The 21,193-nt window shown below is 37.7% G+C and overlaps 1 protein-coding gene across 1 annotated transcript in view; it reads right to left on the minus strand.

Annotated features, from left to right (window-relative positions):
- Positions 1–858: 858 nt before the first annotated feature.
- pacsin3 (protein kinase C and casein kinase substrate in neurons 3) overlaps positions 859–21,193 on the minus strand; it is a 49,199-nt gene continuing 28,864 nt past the window's right edge. Inside the window, 7 exon segments of the mRNA XM_056233198.1 lie at positions 859–908; positions 911–999; positions 11,078–11,253; positions 11,918–12,073; positions 15,438–15,673; positions 18,230–18,386; positions 20,886–20,986. Of these exon segments, the coding sequence (XP_056089173.1) occupies positions 874–908; positions 911–999; positions 11,078–11,253; positions 11,918–12,073; positions 15,438–15,673; positions 18,230–18,386; positions 20,886–20,939 (903 nt within the window). The 5' untranslated portion in view covers positions 20,940–20,986 and the 3' untranslated portion in view covers positions 859–873.

Below are 21,193 nucleotides of genomic sequence, written 5' to 3' on the forward strand. Positions count from 1 at the left end.
GAGAGAGAGAGAGAGAGACCGAGTGACAGAGAGACCGAGTGACAGAGAGAGAGAGAGAGAGACCGAGTGACAGAGAGAGAGAGAGAGAGAGAGAGAGAGAGAGAGAGAGAGAGAGAGAGAGTGACAGAGAGAGAGAGACCGAGAGAGAGACCGAGAGAGACCGAGAGAGAGAGAGAGAGAGAGAGAGAGAGAGAGAGAGAGAGAGAGGAGAGAGAGAGGAGAGAGAGAGAGAGAGAGAGAGAGAGAGAGAGAAAGAGAAAGAGAAAGAGAGAGAGAAAGACTGTGCCTGTTTACAGTCATACAAAGGCCTCCAGTGTGCTGGCAGAACAGGGAGGATGCCAGAAGATTCCTCCGGAGGTGTCGCTTGCCTGGGCAAACTCGACTAAAAGTTTAGTTTTTAGCGAAGTTTAATCTACTGCTCGATTAAACATTCACACCGTTGATTTAAAAAGTTCGGACACACTCAGATTCCACAATGCATCCACACACAGACCGTCATGTGTGTCCAAACATCATTTGCACAAATGGAGGTGCTGACACTGCCACTGTGTGTCAGGGTGTGTGTGTGTGTGTGTGTTTGTGTTGGTCGGGAGGGCTGGGAAAGATTTGCCATTAGGGAGAAGGATCCGACATTCCAGAACCCACTCATGGGCCGTGCGAAGACAACAGCTCATTCACACTCGACCCATTAGAAATTCACCACCACTGGAGCCCGGGGCCCAAAACAGCTCTATGGTTGACGACGCCACACTGTTTGGGTCTGTAAATGTCATATCTTTTCTAGGCAAGTGTTAGCGCCTAAGTTTGCATCTGGTAAACGTCTTTCCTGGCATTCTGGGATAGCAAATATACTAAACAAAGCATCATTTTGCACTATACCTCGAGCTGTGGCCAGTTCATGCTCATGCGGGCCCGTGGGTGTTCCTCCACCACCTGAGGTCCTCCGTGTCACTCGCTGCGGTGATGGTCTGGCCGAGGTCTCGGTACAGGGCTTTGAATCTGCATGGGGATTTTCCACATACTCAGAACAGGTTTTATTTGTGCACAAGGAAGTGTATGTTAAAAAATACAGGTTACACCAACTTTAATCGATGGTGCTTGCCAAGACAAACATCCCTATTACAAATGCTTGTATTTTTAAAACACATAGTAAGTACAATTATTTATATAGCACATTTAAACACAGCAAAGCTGACCAAAGTGCTGAACAGAGTAAACAGAATAAAAAAATAAAAAAAAACAGCGAGACAATAAAACAATACTAAAATAATAATAAAGCGTCTGGGAGAAGATATATGTTTTCAAGCTCTTTTTAAAAATGATAATAAAAGGGGCGAGGCGAGGGACATACAATAGAAACCTATCTGAAGATCTGCTAGATGAATGTGGAATTAGAAGATGTTTGAGATAAGGAGGAGCTTGATCATTAAGAGCTTTAAAAACACAACTGAATTATAAACTGGACCAGGAGCCAATGGAGCGATGCTAAAATAGGGGTGACATGCTCATATTTCTTTGCCCTGGTCATTTTGAAGAACCATCTGGAGACGAGCGAGAGATGGCTGAGGAAGACCCAAGTACTAAGAATTACAATTGTACAACACAGAGAAATATATTGTGACGTGTAACGCATCCTGCACAGTGTTAAACTTTTGGGGAGTATAAAGGGACAACTTTTTACCTTATCTACCCCTAAAAGGTGCATACTAGTACTTAAATGGGTAATTCACAGCTGACGAGACGGGCTTTTACTCAAAAATTGGTGCTACATGACTAGAGAAAAGAGAAAAAGAGCTGTGTTGTTCCCTTTAGCCAAAAACGTCCACACACAAAATGCGCTTTTGATTAAATCAATCTGACGGTTCGTTCAATCTGTAGTTTTAACAAAAGCCCTGGAGCTGTCAAAATTCTGCAGGATCCAGTGGGCTTTCTTCCTGACAAATATAAACGCGAATATCTGGGATCAGGAAAGAGTACACTATTTATATAGTAATAATTTATTAGGGTTATTGTACTTTAACTCCAGTATTTGATCGGTTTACTTTGTTCACCGCCGGTCCTCCTTAGTATAAGTACTTGTTTTCAATTTTTCTTGAGTAAAAGTACTTGATACGTAATGTTATTAACTAATTTAGTCGATGGACCACGTTTATTATTTATTCGAACTAAATCATAATTAACTAAATCATACATTTAAGAAAAACTAAATCGTAATTTAAACTAAATCATAATTTAAGAAAAAGGTAAATACAATAAATGTTTAAATATGTGGAGACAAATAGTAAAAAAATGCAATGTACAGATCATGTCACATGGGCAAAATGCTTTAACAGGAAGGTTATGTAAATATACTAGTTATATATCATTTCCAGCAGGAGGATGATGTTAATTTGTGTTATTCTTCCTAAGATTCATGCATTTCAGTTAAATTAAACAGCTCTCCCTTTTACAGCAGATTTAGTTCCACAAATTACTCAGTCATGATTTCAATTTACAATAATGAAAACTACCTACAATAATCATCAGTTGCACACACTCAATCTCTGATATCCTGGTTCTTGGCTCATTTTGAGTCATTCTGAACGACTCATTGAATCAATGAGTCAATCATATCAGTCCGATTCCCAAATGAATCATTCAGGGCTGCATTTCCCAAAAGCATCGTGAGATAAGTTGATTGTAGGGAACGTTTATGGCTTTGGGGAAACGCAGAACAGTGCGATTCGTGATCCGCTTCAACAGGTTCGTTGAAAAGAATCAGCTCTTTCAAGAATTGGACATCGATTTTTTTCAATTCAAAATAACGAGGAATGAATGATGTGTTTGCAATGGAGTAAAAAGTATGATATTATGCTTAGGAATGTAGTGAAGTAAAAGTTTCCCAAAACAAAAATACTAAGGGTGTAACGATACCCTCATGTCACGATACAATATTATTGCGATACTCCAATATGGTAAAGGATATCAAACAATGTACTGTCGATTAAAGGGCTAAATTTGGGTTTGGAAATGAATAGGCTTGGACTTGGTGCTGATAACCCAATGCACAGGACAAGTAAGTACAGTAACGAAATAAATAAAGATACAAAGCTGGTTGAAAATTGGTGGACTTATCCTTAACCCTCTGGGGTTCTTCGGGTCAAAAATGACCCGAAGCATTTAAATAAAAAAATGTTAAAAATCGTAGCTTCATCGGAATGGTCCAAAACTTGGTGACTTTTTTGGTACTTGGTATATGAACACCCAAAAAAATTGGGGACAGGATTTAAAAAGTCTAAGTGGTCGAAAAAAAAAAAAAGTCACACTCAGGGTCTTCGGGTCTAAAATGACCCGCATAGGAAATAATGGGAAATTGGCAAAAATATGAAAATACAGAGTTTTTTTGTGCATACAAACTACCAAACAGCCAGGATGCAGAAAAAAAGCACACAACAGTGAAGGGGTGAATCTCTTAAAACAATGGGTGACAAAATGCTTTCCATTTGTTCTCTTTATAATGCAATGTTCAGGTTTGAATGTATGATAAAGTAAAACTGCCACTTCAAATTACCATTTAAACCAACCAAAAATTATTATTTTTTTTTTTTAAATGACAAAAATTGTCTTTGAGAATCTGTTATTATATATTCAAATCAACAACCTGAAAAAAATTAAACAATGTGAAAAAATCACTAGAGTGTTTCTACCATAGGTTTCTACAGAGAGCTGTAAATCCACTAGTGGTAAAAATGTGCTATTGCGTGATAAAAATGCTCAGTGTGTCCACCAGATGGCTCCGATCTCATTTCAAAAATTGCTTTCATGAGGCCTAGACTTGACTCTTAAAATGAAAAAATGGGTCTTAATTATTGCATAAATATTAATTATAAATCATAAAATTATCTCAAAACACCAAAAAAGAAAAGAAAAAATATTATTGAACAAAAATATATTTCATTGATTTTACTCAAATTAAATGTATCTTAATGCCGCCCTCCGGGTAATTTTTGACCCGAAGGTCCTGAGTGTGAGTCTAAAATGAAGAACCCCAGAGGGTTAAGGTACTACTACTACTAGACTCCTGTCGACAACTTTTGTTTAGCCAAGCACCGCTCACATTTTCTTCAAATCTAGTTCTTTTGTCAAAGTTTATTTCGTAACCACTGCTACCAGAACAAAAGGGCCAGGAAACATCAAGTACCATGGAAATTCAAAGAATGAGGGAGGGATAAAGTAAACAGAAAGATTCCTGTACATGAAACTATCCTATACTATTAACACACAGCTCAGCACCAGCCCTGTAATTACAGCTCAACAAAACTGCAGAGACAGGTTTGAAGGGTGTTGTTTTTGTTGAACATGTAACTCCACGCTGATTGAGCGAACACCGAAAACGCAAAATGAAAGGAGCTATTTGCTCATTGGTTAAAAAACAAAAAAGGCACTTGCACTAGCTTGTAGCTCTTTTGAAACGACCCTGGTTAATGGTCAACGACATGCTCCGAATTCCTCATTAAGTAAACAAAATGACAGCAGAGAGCACGGAAAAAACAAATACACACTTATTAATGGTTAACGTTCTTCATTTATTTCAGTTCTCAGCTATGAGACACATAAATGACCAGAAACTATTTCAAGAGCCTAAGGATATTGATATGGCCTTTATAAATGAGGACTTGACATTGAGTGGGTTTAAGTCAGAGCTCCCCATTTCTCTCATGTCGGTTTTCATTGCACAACCCCACATCTGTGCCTGTCAGTCTCTCCGCTTCAAACTCTAATGAGTCCCTGACCCGGGTCATTCATCTATTCCGGCACCAAGGCTGTTAGAAACAGTTGAATACCACATTTTGCTGCGTTTTAAGATATTCCAAATCTTCATGGATATAATCAGTTTAAATAAACTAGCAATGTCACTTTTGACTACATCATTCCATTCAATACCTAAAAGTACCATATAAAGTATTAATTCTAGGGATGCACGATATAGGATTTTGGCCGATATTCGATATGCCGATATTTTCAAACTAATTTTGCCCGATGCCGATACCGATATATATTTGTATTTTTTTTAAGTGCAAAAAAAGCTCATTAAAGATCTATTAAAGTTCTCAGTCAAGAGCAGTGAGTGATTTCCTCTGTGTTTTGTTGTTTTATTAACATTAACGGGATAGTTCTCCCAAAAATTTTAATTGTCATCATTTACTCTCTCAAGTTTCTTTCTTCTGTTGAAATTATAAAAGTTATTTGGAAGAATGTGGCTAACCAAACAGTTGCTGTACTCCAGTGACTTCCATATATTTAAGCACAAGAAATAAATGAATCCAGGTTTGGAACAACATTAGAGTGAGTAAATAATAACAGAATTTTTATTTCTGGGTGCAGTATCTCTTTAAGGACAAGCCGCAGCATATTATAGATACTGTCTCTTTAAGAGCTGCACGCGACGCGTCTAATATACACACATTTGACAAGCAGATTTTCTCTGTTTGCTTTCACTTTAGACATAACCAACTTTGTTTATGTAAACCTTGTGTGTATTTGACAGTATCAGCGCAATAAGACTCGAAAGATTAGTCCAGTATGCAGGCGCTGTGACGGCTTTAGTTCCTGTGAGCGTCGGGTGTAACGCGCTCAGAAAAGCGGATGTTAGAACAGCGCATCAGCACGTGAATGACAGGTTTAGCTAGCAAGACTTTGACGCACATGCAAATAATGAACTTTTGTGAATTGCAGTGTCCCGTGAGTGTAACTCTACCTCTGCGTTTACATGTGATGTGAATGTACGTCGCGTTGTACAGTATGTTGAGATGAAGGCGCCAGAATTGAACTGATAGAATGCACAATACTATGATTTTTCTTCAAAAGCAGATCGTGGAGACATTTTAATCGTCCACGATCAACAACCGTGAGACGCACACCCCTAGCTGGAAGTTTAAGTTGCTGGCGCTCATGCTTCATTCACGGTCGTCAAGTGCATATAGGAAACACGCCACCCTATCGGCAAGGCTCATCGGCAGAAATATTCATATCGGCCGATGCCGATGATGGTCATTTTAAGCTTTTATCGGCCGATACCGATGTTGTCCCGATATCATCGTGCATCCCTAGTTAGAAGGAACACTGATCTCCATAATGGTAACCATATACACTATAACCCAAAACAGATGTTTTAGTTAATACAACTATGACCCCTATACATTTGTTTACAAAAACTTAAAAGTCCCCCAAACCCTCCTTTCTTTGCAAGGCCCACTTATTTAAATATTCAGGTGCGAGAGCCAATGGCCACTGATCCCGAACACAATATGCAGATTTGCAGACAGACATGACCTCAGCTCAATCTTTCATTAATTGACAGTTTGTTCTAAAGACAGAGAATGCATTAAAATATTTATTAAAATAAACATCTGACTTTATATCTCGCAATTCTGACTTTACAACACGCAATTGCGACTTTATATCAATCAATTCTGACTTTATATCTCGCATACCGATGTTGTCCCGATATCATCGTGCATCCCTAATTAATTCCAATCAAATATGTTGACTAAGAATTTTATTTAATTCAAAAAGTATTGATTAGATCAAAATAATTTACACATTCCATTTAACTCATTTATTTTTTTACGATTATTAGAATATTGCATTGTTTAGCTCAATCTCTATAGGTCTTTACAATTATGGCACACACTGTTTTCATTTGCAAAACGCACAACTTTCAAAAATGTTCTATGGTCTTTTTGTCTACTGAAAGTCTTTTGAAAAGATGTTGTGTCAGCTGAGCAATCGGTATGTTGTTAAACAACAGTAAAATCCACTGAACAACTGTAATTCAGTCCCTCACAGCCTCGTTTCCATTCCTGTCAAAAACTAAATACGGCTCTACCCTGATTAAAGTCTACTGGAAGCTGCCTTTTAAATACATTTTAGCCAAATTCTGTAGAAGTATCACATGCATACTTTGTGGATAAGGCAATCAGTGAGAATTAGGCTATTGGATAAGGGAAATGCCGATTATGAATATCAGCATACTGTATTAAAAATGGAAAAGAATTGATGATAATAGTCATGTAATTAAAAATGAACTATTTTACCTAATGTGCGTGTGCTGTGTGTTTATTATGCAGTATTATTAGAGTAAAGGGAATCTACTCTTAATCACTGTTTGGTTGGGGTGTGTGAACGACCATTAATGGACTTGATGAGGACTAGGGTTGGGTATCGTTTGAATTTTTACGATTCTTATGGATTCCTAATTTTGATTCCAATAAGGTAAAAAACTAACATTCACATTTATTGGAAGTCTTACTGCAAAACATTTCATTGTAGCTGAACACCATGAACAAAAATCGACATTTACACAAGGAACTTTCGTCTATGGTTTAAAAATATCATTGCAAAACCAACTAGCCTATCAACTATAAATTTCAAGAATTATTTAAGACAAGTACACACTCAGTAATTAAAGAAGAACAAATGAGCAACTGCACAAATAAATAGAACAGAACAAATGAACAAGACTTATTCAGGTACAGAAACTAATGAAATAACACTGCACTTCATAAATAACTTTAACTATATTTGAAATGTATATTTTATTTCAGTCAAGAACCGTGAGTACATTTTCTCTTGTCTTTTGTAGTTTGATTAATGTTATTATAGAGACGGCAGAGGATATTTTGACATTTTTGTGTGAATTTGTCCATTCAAGTTCCCTGGAAATCCAGAGTTCTCGCAAGAGCACAATTTGAATTTGCTCAGCGAGTCACTCTGGCATTGAGTAATGATGCTCATTAACTATGCCCTTGCAGCCGAGCTGCACCAATCACATCGATGTATCTGATATAGGCGGAGCTAAACAGATGACGACAGCGCTTCGACGTCATTAATAAACATTGCAAGATGGCTATGGATGATGAACACCAGTTGTTTGAAACGGCACATTGGCGTTATGGCTTTTTATCTAAAAGAGGAACAGAAGACGGCGCTCGAATCATTCCTTTGCAAGAAGGACGTTTTTGCTGTTTTGCCGACCGGATACGGCAAGAGTGTAATCAACCAGTTAGCTCCGCTGGTAGCTAAGCGTATGGGGCGTATTGTTGTGATTGGTCATAGTGTTATCCAATTGCGAGCAGTGAGATTTTCAAATGCATGCTTGGTGCCGCCCCTTGAGTTGGCCGATTTTCATTACTCAATGCCAGATCCTTAATCTTTCAGATTTGGGTCTGGATTTCCAGGCTACCATTCAAGTACAAAAAGATGCGAAAGAGAACTCAGTTCAGTACGAGAGGCGGCTTTCTGTGCGCTCGTTTTCAGGGTACCCCCAGGATCCTCCAACTTAAATTCAAGGCTTTTTAAGACATTTTTAATACCATTTCAAATGAAATTCAATGCCAACTTCGTACCCATTCCGACAGAAGTATGAGGGGAAAATGTCAAATCTGTATACATTTTAAACCCTAGAAAATAATTATGTACAAGGAGGCTACTTGACTGATAATTTAAGTAAAATGTTTTAATTCATTTAATACATACGCAACAGCATTGTAGCGCGCATGTGTGTTTAGGCCAGTGTAATTTTGGCAGCCATTTTTTATTTAGTCTTAGTCTTCAGACGAAAATGTTTATTGGTCTTAATCACATTTGAGTCATCCAGTTTTTTATAGTTGTAGTTGACGAAAAGTCTTTGCATTTTTTTTTAACTTTTAGTCAAACTGCAGTTACTTGGTAGTTATTTTATATGTAGCACTTGTGCAGTTCTACATAATTATCCCTTTTTTACCTTTTAAAAAAAGAAAGAAATAATGCTTTAAATAAAACAATGTTCATTAAATTTGCAATGTTAAAAAACATTAAAATCGCCAGTAGGTGGCGATAACTCCCTATCTTTATGAGTGAGTCTTTGAGTCATTCATTAATTGGATCTCACGATTCGTTCAAAGCCACATATTTCGTTGCAAAACAGAGCAATAAGCCTGACAATGCTGTTTTAAATGTAGAACATAACTTAATGTTACCCTTTTTTCTTTTCTTTTTTACTGTTGTAAAAAATTAATGTCACATTTGAAAACGTGTGGATATTCGGGAAACATTGCATTCTTGTTCGTATGAACACTGGTGGATATATCAGCCTGCATTTTGATCGCAGATTTAGTCGCACAAACAGCGCAAGCGGCTCGTGACAGAACACAGACCGACTGAATGACACTTTAATTTAAGTAGAACATCTTAAATAAAGATCGCTGAATCCCAACCAGCTTGTCTGTGTTTTCAGATAATCCGCGCTTCAGCAGTGTAGAGAGAGAGCGCGCGCATGGTTGCCAGATACTATTGAAAAGACCGGGTAGAATATGTTCTTTTAACAGAAAAGCTCTTATTTGGGGTTTAAATTCTGTCATTTGTGGCCACAGCGGATTAAACTAGGCTAGGTACTATCTTGTTATGTACCTCACTTGCCTAGTAACCATAGTAAAGGTGTGCGCACGCGATCGCTTTTTCTGCTATGACGTGGAGCGCGAGGTGCACTCAACCAAAATTGTCTCTGACTCAACGTTGCATACTTTTTGAATTAGCCTACATTATTAACAGTTAATTTAGTCACGGTATGAACTTAATCCAAGCAAACGCAAAAACATAAATAAGACCTTTGTAACGAAATCCAAGACTTGGTATACAAAATTCAAGGCTTTTAAGGCCTTAATTTGAGATGATCAAATTCAAGACTTTTTCAAGGCTTTTAAGACCCGCGGGTACCCTGGTTTTGGATGTGTGTACAGCACAGAAAACAGTGTGCGAGTCTTCTTGCACTTGAATGGTTTAAAATCACATTAAAATCCCGTTTTCTGTGCGCTACCTTTGGATGCGTGTATAGCAAAAACAGCACATCGGTTTTCTTGCACTTGAATGGTTTACAGTCACATTAACATGCACACAAAGGAATCAATAAGAGGAATCGAAATGAGCCTAATCGAATCCCCGCTTTCTGGAATTTTGGAACCGGTTCTCGATACCAAACCCTGCTGCTGACACAAAGAGTTTCCAATTCAACATGTTCATTAGCATCAGTGTTTCCCCTAGGATTTGTTTTCAGGGGGGGGGGGGGGGGGGGGGGGGCTGCTAGTGTTGCGGAGCGGGCGTGTTACGGATACGTGGTGTAATTTTTTTTTGCAATCAAAAAGCATGTCTAATTAATTGAAATCATGTATTATGAATCATTAAACTTTTTTTTTTTTTTTTATATATATGGAAAAAAAAAAATCACACTAATTCTGTGTTGTGTTTTTTCTGGTAATAAAATGAAGACATAAAACACAAATTGTATCATTTATCATCAATTTTAATCATATGAAATTAAATAAACTTTTTGTCAAATAACTTGCTGCACAATGAGCTTTACTGTTAAAATTAAAACATGGATTATTCCTTAAAAATGTCAGTTTTGATGATAATTTATTTGGATTAGTGTTAGTGTATTATTACATTGGGACATATCTAAATTCTAATGTACAACAGTAATATATTTCTGTCAAGTTAAACCGAACTTTTATTTTGACGGGTTGCCGTGAAGACCTTTTGAGTTTCTGTGTGTTTATGTCATGATGATAGTTTTTCTCAAATGAAGCGGTGAAATGATCACGAAGTGACTTTCAGAGTGGATCTAGAGCCTGGAGAGGAAGTTCATGCATTTGTGTCTTCATATAGGCCAAAAAACAGCGCAAGCGTCACACGTGGTTCAGTGTGTGTGTGTGTGTGTGTGTGGTAAATTAAACTGCGCGTCGGCGGCACCACTCATTCACACAGAACATGCAGGATTCGTATTTAAATAGTCTTTGTGTTTTAATATTCACACACACTAGTCTACATCGCGATTTGATTTCAAGTGTACTGAACTGCTTTCTATTTTTTCCTCAAATTTACAAATTCCGTGAAATTCCACGTTATACACTAAATCCCTTTTTTATGACTGGATTTCGTCAGCATTTTAGGGGGGGGGTCGTTTTGGGGCCCCCCAAAACAATGGTAGGGGAAACACTGAGCATGCTGTCCTAGAAGATAAGTGTCTGTGTAGCGTGTGAAGCATGGCGGAGGGACTTACCCATCATTGTTGGAGAGGTCCATGTGCTGGTGTATGTCCTGAAGAACTTCTTTAAAAAAGCGCAACCTCTTCTTTTCAGCCTCCTGGGTGATTTCAAACACTTGCTCCATGTCCTCCATGTAACGTGGGTTACATCGATTCAGCTCGTCCAGGGCTCTCTCGTAACGTTCCTTAGCCTGAGGAAAAACAACCAAAGAAAAGACCAACAACAAAAAAAACAAGTAGGTCATAGGACACAGTTCAGTTCACAGGGTGACTAACAAAGATCAGAATTTCCTGTTCAGAATACATCTAATGGATCAATGAATATTCACAAGGTTTTGATGGAGAGTTGTTGAAACTAAAGGAGAAAGCTGTGCCACTTTCTTGATTTGTACATCACATTAGCATCGTCTAAATGAAATGTAAATGTACTAATTTGAATTTCATGACTATCTGAAAGACAGACAACAAGTCTGCTTTTATAAATTATGGGAAAACAAAGCAAAATGCCTCTAAATAAATAAAATCAGGTGGTGTTTCTCTTTACATCTTTGAAAAAGCAGAAACTGAAGGTATAAAGTGTAGTTTTGCGAATGAAATACACATTCGGAAGCATGTTGTTCACACCCATAATTTATCATTGTCACAGTAAGACATTAGTAATAATGGCACTAGCAACAAGCAAGCCTTGTCTTGTCAACATTTTATGGAAATTCTGTCATTCCCCACCCATCTCCTTCCACCTAGACATGGACACTTGTTGACAAGCTTTCCATATAGTAATTACAAGCTTAATGGAAAAACCTCACAAAACTAAAATGACTTAAACGGCTGTGTCTGTGCTTTTTCCCACGGTACCTTCTCAGCCTCTTGGGTGCATTTCTCCAGGCGATCTGTGAACTTGCGGACCTCCTCTTGGGATTTGGTGGTGTCGGCCTTGGCATGAGTTTCACGGGTCAATGCCGTGCGCTCTTCCTTCCGGGTTTGGTGGTAACTTTTTTTGGTAGAATCCACCTATCGCAGAGAAAATGTTTACACATCCATACTATTTACTCATATTACTAAATACACTGTGATACATGGTGTAACACATAGTTTTCTTTAAACACTGTTATAGACCTGAAATAAAGACTCGTTCATCCTAACATTGCTCCAAATCAGTCGTCGAGATTTTTCAGTTTTCAGATTTAATTTCAGTGTGTTTCTCATACTAAGCTATCATATTGATTTAGAAGACTTGGGATACAACAAACCAATCATTAGGGTTTCTGCAGGTTTATGAAGGTAAATTTAAGACTTTAAGGGCGGTTTCACACCTGAAAGTCCGCACCAAGGTCCAAACCAAAGTTCACGTTTTGATACATTTTATACTTTCAGAAAGTTTTGGTTCCACACTGCAATTCTGCGAGCGCACTAAAGGACTTTACGTGACACACTCGCGTCCTGTCGTCATCATCTGTGTGGGCTGCATCTTGACATTGATTGGTTTGTAAATGGACGTGACGTCAGCGTGTTGTCAATTCGGCGGGTAACTTTGACAACATGAATGAACAGACGCATATCGCTGCAACTATATTGTTATTTTTATGGCATAATTACCTGCAGCACCAACTATACACAAGGCTAGTCCAAATTCGCCAAATGAACGTCCTCGTCGTGCGAACATTTTATCGTCGCCGGCAGGAAAGGAGGAGAAGACTGCAAGTTGACTTCTTATTATGTCCTCAGACCATACTTCAATTAAAAACCTCGTCTCCTCCTCTCCCCGTGTGCCACGGCTCATTTCTCCTGCCACCTTCAGTTTTTTCGGCTATGCGGGAACCACCAGAACTTCCTGTAAAAGGTCTGAAAGTCCGAACCATACAGAAATGCTTTCACACTAGAAACGCACCAAACCTTTGCTCAGTTTGATCCGGACCGAGACTACCTCTTTTCGTCGGACCAAATTTCATCTGTTTAGTCCGGACCGTGGTGCGGGGGAGGTTTCACAACTGTAATTTTGATTCGGACCAAACTGAAAAGTCCGAAAGTCCGGACCAAACAAGGGAGGTGTGAAAGGGCCCTAAGACCTTTTAAGACCAAGTAAATAAAATGTAAGGAATAAAGTCAAGGGAACACAACATGTCTAAGGAGAAACAGAAGCAGAGTTAAAAAAAATAACTTCCAACAGATATCTATTACGTTTCACTTTTGCTTTTTATAAGTAGCTTCAATCACTCTGCTCTCAACCACTAGAATATGGAAATATCTTTTACTGAACCTTCTGATCACCCTGCACAAAAAATATGTTTTTCCTCAGTACTTTCGTATGGTTTTCCAGTGCAAATGTCTAAAGATTCTTATCACGATGCATTTACTGGAGATAAGAAATAACAAAACATGAAGTCTCGTTTTCTGTGAAATTGATCATTTTCAGTGAGTTTATGATTAAATCAAGAACAAATATCTGCCAATCTGTTCAGAAAAATCTACTTGATTCTAAGTGAAGTTTTGAAACACATTACCAGATAATTTTATTCATTTTCATTTGCACCTTAAGTAAATCTCTCTTTATTTAAAGATGTTTAGGTATTTGTATTGGAAAACAGGTCAAACATAGTGAGAAAGATATTAATTTCTTGCAATGCATGCAACATTTAACTCCATTGCTGCGTCCCAATTCGCCTACTTATACTACGCCCTAAAAGTATGTACTCTTTTTGTGAAGAAAAAGTACATACTTTTGAGTGTGTAGCAAAAGAGTAGGCAAGCTTTGGGACATCTTTAACGGACAGATCATGTCACCGTAAACTGCCCTGTCAATCATCTCGTCACAGTTAAAATCCTCCATTCAATCTAATATAACTTCTTACCATTTCGGAGAGAATTGTTGTCGCACGTTCATCTGCCAGTCATGGGTCTTTCATGCCGAGACTCTCCTCATGTGTTTGGAATTTGAATATAATAATGCATTTAAAAGTGAATGGCTAAACGTATCTTTGCAAAAGTTCACAATGCTGCTGCAGATGCAAAATAATGTGGACAACATTGAATAAATACATTTTCGTCAGGTTAGATACTGATAATAAATCACTCAAACCCCTTTGTCTAAACCTCTCTACATAACCGTCGGACTCGCGTCCTCCATGTCTATGGTTTTTGAACACTTTTCACTCGTGTTTGTAGTTCTATCCGAATCCTCGTCCAACGCGCGATGGGTTGTGGGCAATATCAGGCGTTAGCGTGCGCATCGATCTGCACTTCGGATTCTGACCGGATATAGTAGACCATCCGGGTCTCTTTGGGACACTCATTTCAACATACTATGATTTGGGACGTACTAATTCTATTTTCGAATACTATTTAGGACGGATAGTATGCGAATTGGGACGCAGCACATGACTAAGACTTTCTGCTCTGATTTCAGTACCCTTAATTTGTGTAAGGGCGAATTAAAACTTAAGACCTGCAGAAACCCTAAAGTCATTTTGGAGATTGACAATCACTGATCACCATCTATTTATTGCATGGGGGAAAAAAGCTGATTTTTGGCATTCGTCTAAATCAGTGGTTCTCAAACCTGTCCTGGAGGACCACCAACACTGCACGTTTTCTTTGTCTCCCTCATCAAACACACCTGAATTAACTCATCAGCTCATTATGACATGGGTTAATGAGCTGATGAGTTGAATCAGGTGTGTTTGATTAGAGAGACAAAGAAAACGTGCAGTGTTGGTGGTCCTCCAGGACAGGTTTGAGAACCACTGGTCTAAATGATAACACTTTACAATAAGATTTCATTTGTTACCAATTCATACTTTGCACGTGACGTCACAAGTACTGGCTGGCGGGCAAGAACGTCGTTCTCCAGCAACGAAACCCAGTAAACTAATCAAGGATCTTGCCAGGACGTCGCCAGTTTTACTATACAAAAGTTGGTGTTTTGAGGTTTGTGATATCTATGGTTTTCAATGAGAACCAGAGATGACCCAACAGTAGAGCTAGATTATTTACGGAGGAATCACTACTGCTCGATTATCTTAAAAAACCTTGTCTGCTTTACACAATTAAGCTACCTTGGAGTTAATCCTATTTCTAGTCCATAGTTACGCAGCTAGCTCGCTAACAGACTTGATAGCTACTAAAAGACTCATAAGACCTGGAACTACAGGACTCTATGTTGAAAATACCCGTTTGTTGCCCGCCAGGTATCCATGGTAGTCAACGTGACTGCAAAGTATGAATAGTTAACTACAATAGTAATCATGAACTTACAATGAAAACAAAACAAGATAGACAAAGTGGATTTAAACTCCGATATACTTTGTTCTCTCTGCCATCATTTAATGGATTAAATCCATACTAATGGCGTAGTATTCTGCAAAAGGAGAAGACTCACATCCTTCAGTTTTCGGACCCAGGGTTTCTGGGCCTTACGGAAGCCTTCGTCTGCGTCTTTGGTCTCACGAAATCCACCAATCATTTGCTTGTGGAAGGCGTCCTTCTGCCAGTTTCTAATCTTTTCACTGTCCTCAACAACCAGTTTCTCTTTTAGTTCCATATGGATCTCACTCAGTCTGTCAGCCGCATTCATGAAAGCATGCCAGGCCTTTTCCAGAGTCCCATACTGTGAGCCTGCAGGAGACAAAACAGAATTCAGCTTATAACACTGGATAGTTGCTTACTGGCCCGACTTAAAGGATTAGTTCACTTTTAAAAAAACTTTTGCTGATAATTTACTCACCCCCATGTCATCCAAGATGTGCATGTCTTTCTTTCTTCAGTCGAAAAGAAATTAAGGTTTTTGATGAAAACATTCCAGGATTTTTCTCCATATAATGCACTTTGCTGGGCACCAAATGGTTCAAGGTCCAAAAGACAGTTTCAGTGCAAACTGTTCAAAGGGCTTTAAACGATTCCAGACGATGAATAAGGGTCTTATCAAGCGAAACGATCGCTCATTTAAAAAATAAATAACAAAGTTTAAGTTTAATAATGTCAAATGCTCGCCTTGCTCTGTTCTGTGATGCACGTTCGTGACTCTCCTGTTCGAACTCGTTCATCAAAATGAACAAATCTTTTTTCGAGTCATTTGGTTCATTTAACGAACGAAATGAACGAATTGACTCGGAAAAAGATTCGTTCATTTTGATGAACGAGTTCGAACAGGAGAGTCACACAGAACAGAGCAAGGCGAGCATTTGAGCTTATAAAACTTAAACGTTGTTATTTATTTTTTAAATGACCGATCGTTTCGCTTGATAAGACCCTTATTCATCGTCTGGTGTCGTTTAAAGCCATTTGAACAGTTTGCACTGAAACTGTCTTTTGGACCTTGAACCGTTTGGTGCCCAGCAAAGTGCATTATATGGAGAAAAATCCTGGAATGTTTTCATCAAAAACCTTAATTTCATTTCGACTGAAGAAAGAAAGACATGGACATCTTGGATGACATGGGGGTGAGTAAATTATCAGCAAAAGTTTTTTTTAAAGTGAACTAATCCTTTAAAAAAAATAAAAACACCCCCAATTTTGTATAATATTCTTCTCTAGATACACGTCTTGCCTCTTATTATAATTGTAGGTCAGTGCGTCTGCCCCTTTAAGGTCACGTGGTTTGGTTACTGAATGTGTGTCCAGCCGGAGGCTCTCACTGGGAGGTAATCCACTAATATCCACAACTTTTCTTAAGGTCAATACAAGATACAGTGGCTTTGTTTACACTGAATCCTGAATGCTTAAAACTGTAAAGCTTTCCTGTAGCTCAAACAGTAGAGCATTGGCGCTTGCAACGCCAAGGTCATGGGTTCGAAAACTGATAAGAAAGTAAATGTGTACCTTGAAATGCAATGTAAGTCGCTTTGGATAAAAGCATCTGATAAATGCATAAATGTAAATAGGTACTGTTCTCATGGTTATTTTGCAAGTGCTGTAAACACATCTATGCAAAATCCAGTATATTGTCGCTGTTGGGCGGAAAACTCGTATCTCCAGAATTCGTTATTTACATTTTTTTCATAAATCATTACGATTGGTCACCCTTAACGTCTGTCTGTGGGTTTTTTGCAAATATCTAACCCAGTGTTTCCCAACCCTGCTCATTGAGGCACACCAACAGTGCACATTTTGGATGTCTCCCTTTTCTGACCCATATATTTCTGGTCTTGGAGTCTCCACTAACGAGTTGATTCAGGTGTGATCGATTAGGAAGAGTTGGAAAATGTGTAGTGTTGGTGTGCCTCCAGGAACAGGGTTGGGAAACACTTATCTAACCAATGAAAAATATTAAAAAGAGCTTGTTTAAAGCTCATAACTCCATTGGATCCTCAAACTGTCAATCAAACCTTATAACTCCACCCACTTCTATTGTGAATGAAGTGCCGCATACGTCTTTGCTTGTTTGCAATGCAAGGGTAAGTAAAGAACTGGTGCAGCATTTTCTTTACTCACGAAACACTAAATATGGCTAATGTTTTATTAATTTGAGGAGCAAAGAAGTGTGTCTTAGTCAACCATTTGTCATTGAGAAACCAATACTTTAAATAGCCTGTGCGAAGCACTTCATCTGTTATAACATGAGGCCAAACGATCTTAACCAGTAAGTTGATGAAAATGTAATGCGATGCACTTACTGCATCAGATGCAGCCGTTTTAATAACGGACAAAACACGACACTCAACGGTCAAAAACCTTGCAACTCTATTTGAGCTTGATTTTGGTAAAATGTTTATAATATAATGGACTAGCCTCATAGCATAATTGCCTTAGACATATTTCAAATAAACATGACTTAGGCAATTATGCTATGAGGCTAACGTGTCTGACCACAATATTAACTTTGACAAGGCAGTGTTTAATTATTTTAAAAAAGAAGAAAAGAAAAAAAAGAAGTGTTTTTCCATTTCCTAAAAAGTAGCTGATTTGGAGATACAAGGTTTCCACACAAATTGATAGATCACCGGCACACAACATAAGAAACAGAGGCAGCATTACTGTATATTACATTCATACCTTCTTTTCCCCAAACTACTGTGCAACTATTTTCGGGTGGGCACTAATACGGTGAACAAAAGGTCAGACAGATTTATAAATGTTTGACAGAGCCACTTATCAGCTCATCAGTATAGAATGTGTTAAAGTAGACGCATCCCTCTACAGTCACATCAAGATAAGACGCAAATGCATACTGACCTTTCTCCACAACACCCCTCCATTTCCTTGCCCAATCGCCCAGCTGCTGGGAATAGCCCTTCTCAATCTTGGCCCGCTCCTGGAAGCAGCTGACCAGCTCGTTGCATAGCTTGTAGCCATCGTCAATGCGCTTAACCGTCCTCTTGTAGTTCCCAGGCTAACCGACGAAAGTCATGTTAGACAGTCATACACAAACTCTGCACACAGATCAATTTCTGAATCCGGTTCTCAAACGGAGTCAAACTCACAGACTCAGTGATCTGGTCACAACAATTAACAACTAGGAATATCAGTGATTATATAATTTCAGTCTAATAAATGTCAATCGTTAAATTAAAGATTTTAGAATTTGATTTCCTGTAACTTACACAAGTTAAAAATGGCACAGTTCTCCTAAACTGGTTTAAGGTTTACTCAAAGCAAGGAGAAACGAGATAGTACTTCGGTATTTCGGTTATCAAGTGAAACGAGAAGAAAGCATTTATGAACAAGGACATTTATGACAAATCTTAAAAAAAAAAAAAAAAAAAAAAGAAGTGGTCCACACAACTTGATGCACATTTGGGTGAAAGGTTTATAGAATTATAAGGAACTACATTAATGATTGATAATTCAAAAACATAAAATGGATATAAATGAGAAAAAAAATATATTTACTGCATGATCCCATCTCAACAGTCTTATTGTGCTGCAGATTATTTACATTTATTAATATTCATAATACTAGAAGTGAAACTGTGTTAACATTTTCTATTTGTGCAACATTTGATGCACTTTGGCACACTTTTCTTTTTTTTTTCTAAAATGATATCTAAATGTAAAAGTCATGGCTAATCTTTATATCTTTAAATGGTTTTAGACATTGTCAATTGACCAATATGTTTGATTTTTTTTTTTTACACCTGTCTATGACAGAAAAACATAAGTATTTGCATTGTAAAAAATGATTTTGTGGTGAAGTAAATACTACTGAAAAAAAACAATGTAATTTACATGAAAAAGTTAGTTCAGGCAAGAATAAAAAAAAACTAAGTAAATTCCATATCAGTACTTAATTCAAGCGAGTAGAAATGAAAGCGTAAATATCAACTTAATAAAATTAAGTAAAAATTACTCAACTTTTCTGATACTGGGGTTCCCATCATGCACTGGACCTTGAATAATTAATGAGGATGATTTTTCACTGGTTTCCAGCTGTATTTACACGGTTTTATCATTGCTTTTGTTGTTAGGATTATAGTAACTTGCCATTTTGTGACTGAGTAAATTTTCTGCTCAAAATGACACATTCAAACACAAAAACGATCCATCAAATGTTACCGTCATTGTGTATTTTCTACCAAGTATTGAGGTCTTTGCATTCACATGATGTTTAACATCTGACATGATGTAGTATAAATTACTTAGAAGTTCTAAGTAAAGCCCATACTGGTATAAATCAATATTATTGTTTGAGTGAAATGTAATGCAAAGGAAATTTAAACTAAATTGATATTACTCAACCTTTTACTAGCCAAGTTAAAATTTCTTATTTTCTTTAATTAACCTAGTCAAGTGAAATTAACAAAGTTTACTTAATTCCATATTCCAAGTAAATTTAACTTAAATATTTCTGATTAAAGCTACTGATAAATATGTTTAGGTTTTTACTTAGAAAATGCTTGTAAATTTACAACGATTTGCCGAGTGAAAAAAAGTTGCCTAGCTTTTTTTCAAGTAAATCCTACTCCAAATTTTTTTCAGTGTGCTTATACTATAATTTTATAACATAATTTTACATTCTACATTCAATTTTACATAGGTGCATTCTACACCTAAACTACTGTCAAGACAAATGTATTTATATAGCTCTTTTAAGAATGTGTATGTATGCAGGCAAAGTAGGATGTATCCAACTGGTTTACATTTGACTATATAACAATCAAGCAGTTAAGATTTGCTATATAGTACATAGTAGTTTACTATGAGTGTACTGTATGTATTTGGGCAAGGGTGAATATACTTATAGTAGTTGTATAATTCATAATTAATAAGTAATTAATTAATTATCTCGAGTTATATTGTGGGGATATTGAGAATCATGAAACCTGTGAGGTTTTGTTAAACTTATAACAGTTTGGTGTGGTGACAAGCCTAATTACTATTTGGTGATGCATATAAATGACAGGGTTAAAATAAATATAACATCACCCAGTACCAAGCAGTTTTGCTGATGAGTTAATTGAAAGTAGTCATGGCATAATACTAAGTTATGTCCCATGTACTGCGTGTTATGTAGAAGTCCTCCAGTGTGCAAGACAAAGGCAACTTTTTCGCAAAGGAATGAAAAAGTCCATGTGATGAAAAATGGAGGAGAAAAAAAAAAAACACCCTAAACAGTCAACAGGACCGATGGCAAAATGCTACTTTCACTTTGCTATCTAAGAGCCCTTAATATCTCTTAGTTTTCTCCAAGGCAAGTATGGACCTGACCAAGCATGCTTGAAGAATTGTAGTGTAGAAAGCTCTCAGAGAGCTCTTGGAAATGTCGGATCTGCAGGAATCCGCTCCTTTAGTGTCTGTAACTCCCTGGCTGGACGCCACAGCATGCGGCCCACTCTGCCAGGGAGATCTGTGTCTGTGTGTGTGTGTGAGAGAGAGAATGTGGGATACTAACCTCCCAGAAGCTGTCCCAGCTCCCAACGTCTTGCAGATCCCCGTTGGAAGACATTTTGGGGTCGCCCTTGCAGCACGGAATGATGGCGGCTGTCTGTCAAACTGTGAAGAACAAGTCGTGAAATCAAACAGTGCCAACAAGTGTAGCATATCATGACAACCAAAGACACACAAAACAAACTAGTTCCTCCAGTCTCTGCTCTAGATGACACACATGCCCTCAAGTTCAATCAAGAAAACTAAGTAGTGGCATATCATACGAAATATATATTCCATAGACATTTCACTACGGTCTTGCCAGGAACCTCT

Source organism: Rhinichthys klamathensis, unplaced genomic scaffold (genome assembly GCF_029890125.1).
Source record: "Rhinichthys klamathensis goyatoka isolate OS25496 unplaced genomic scaffold, OSU_Roscu_1.1 h1tg000362l_1, whole genome shotgun sequence".
In the NCBI taxonomy this organism is placed as follows: Eukaryota; Metazoa; Chordata; class Actinopteri; order Cypriniformes; family Leuciscidae; genus Rhinichthys; species Rhinichthys klamathensis.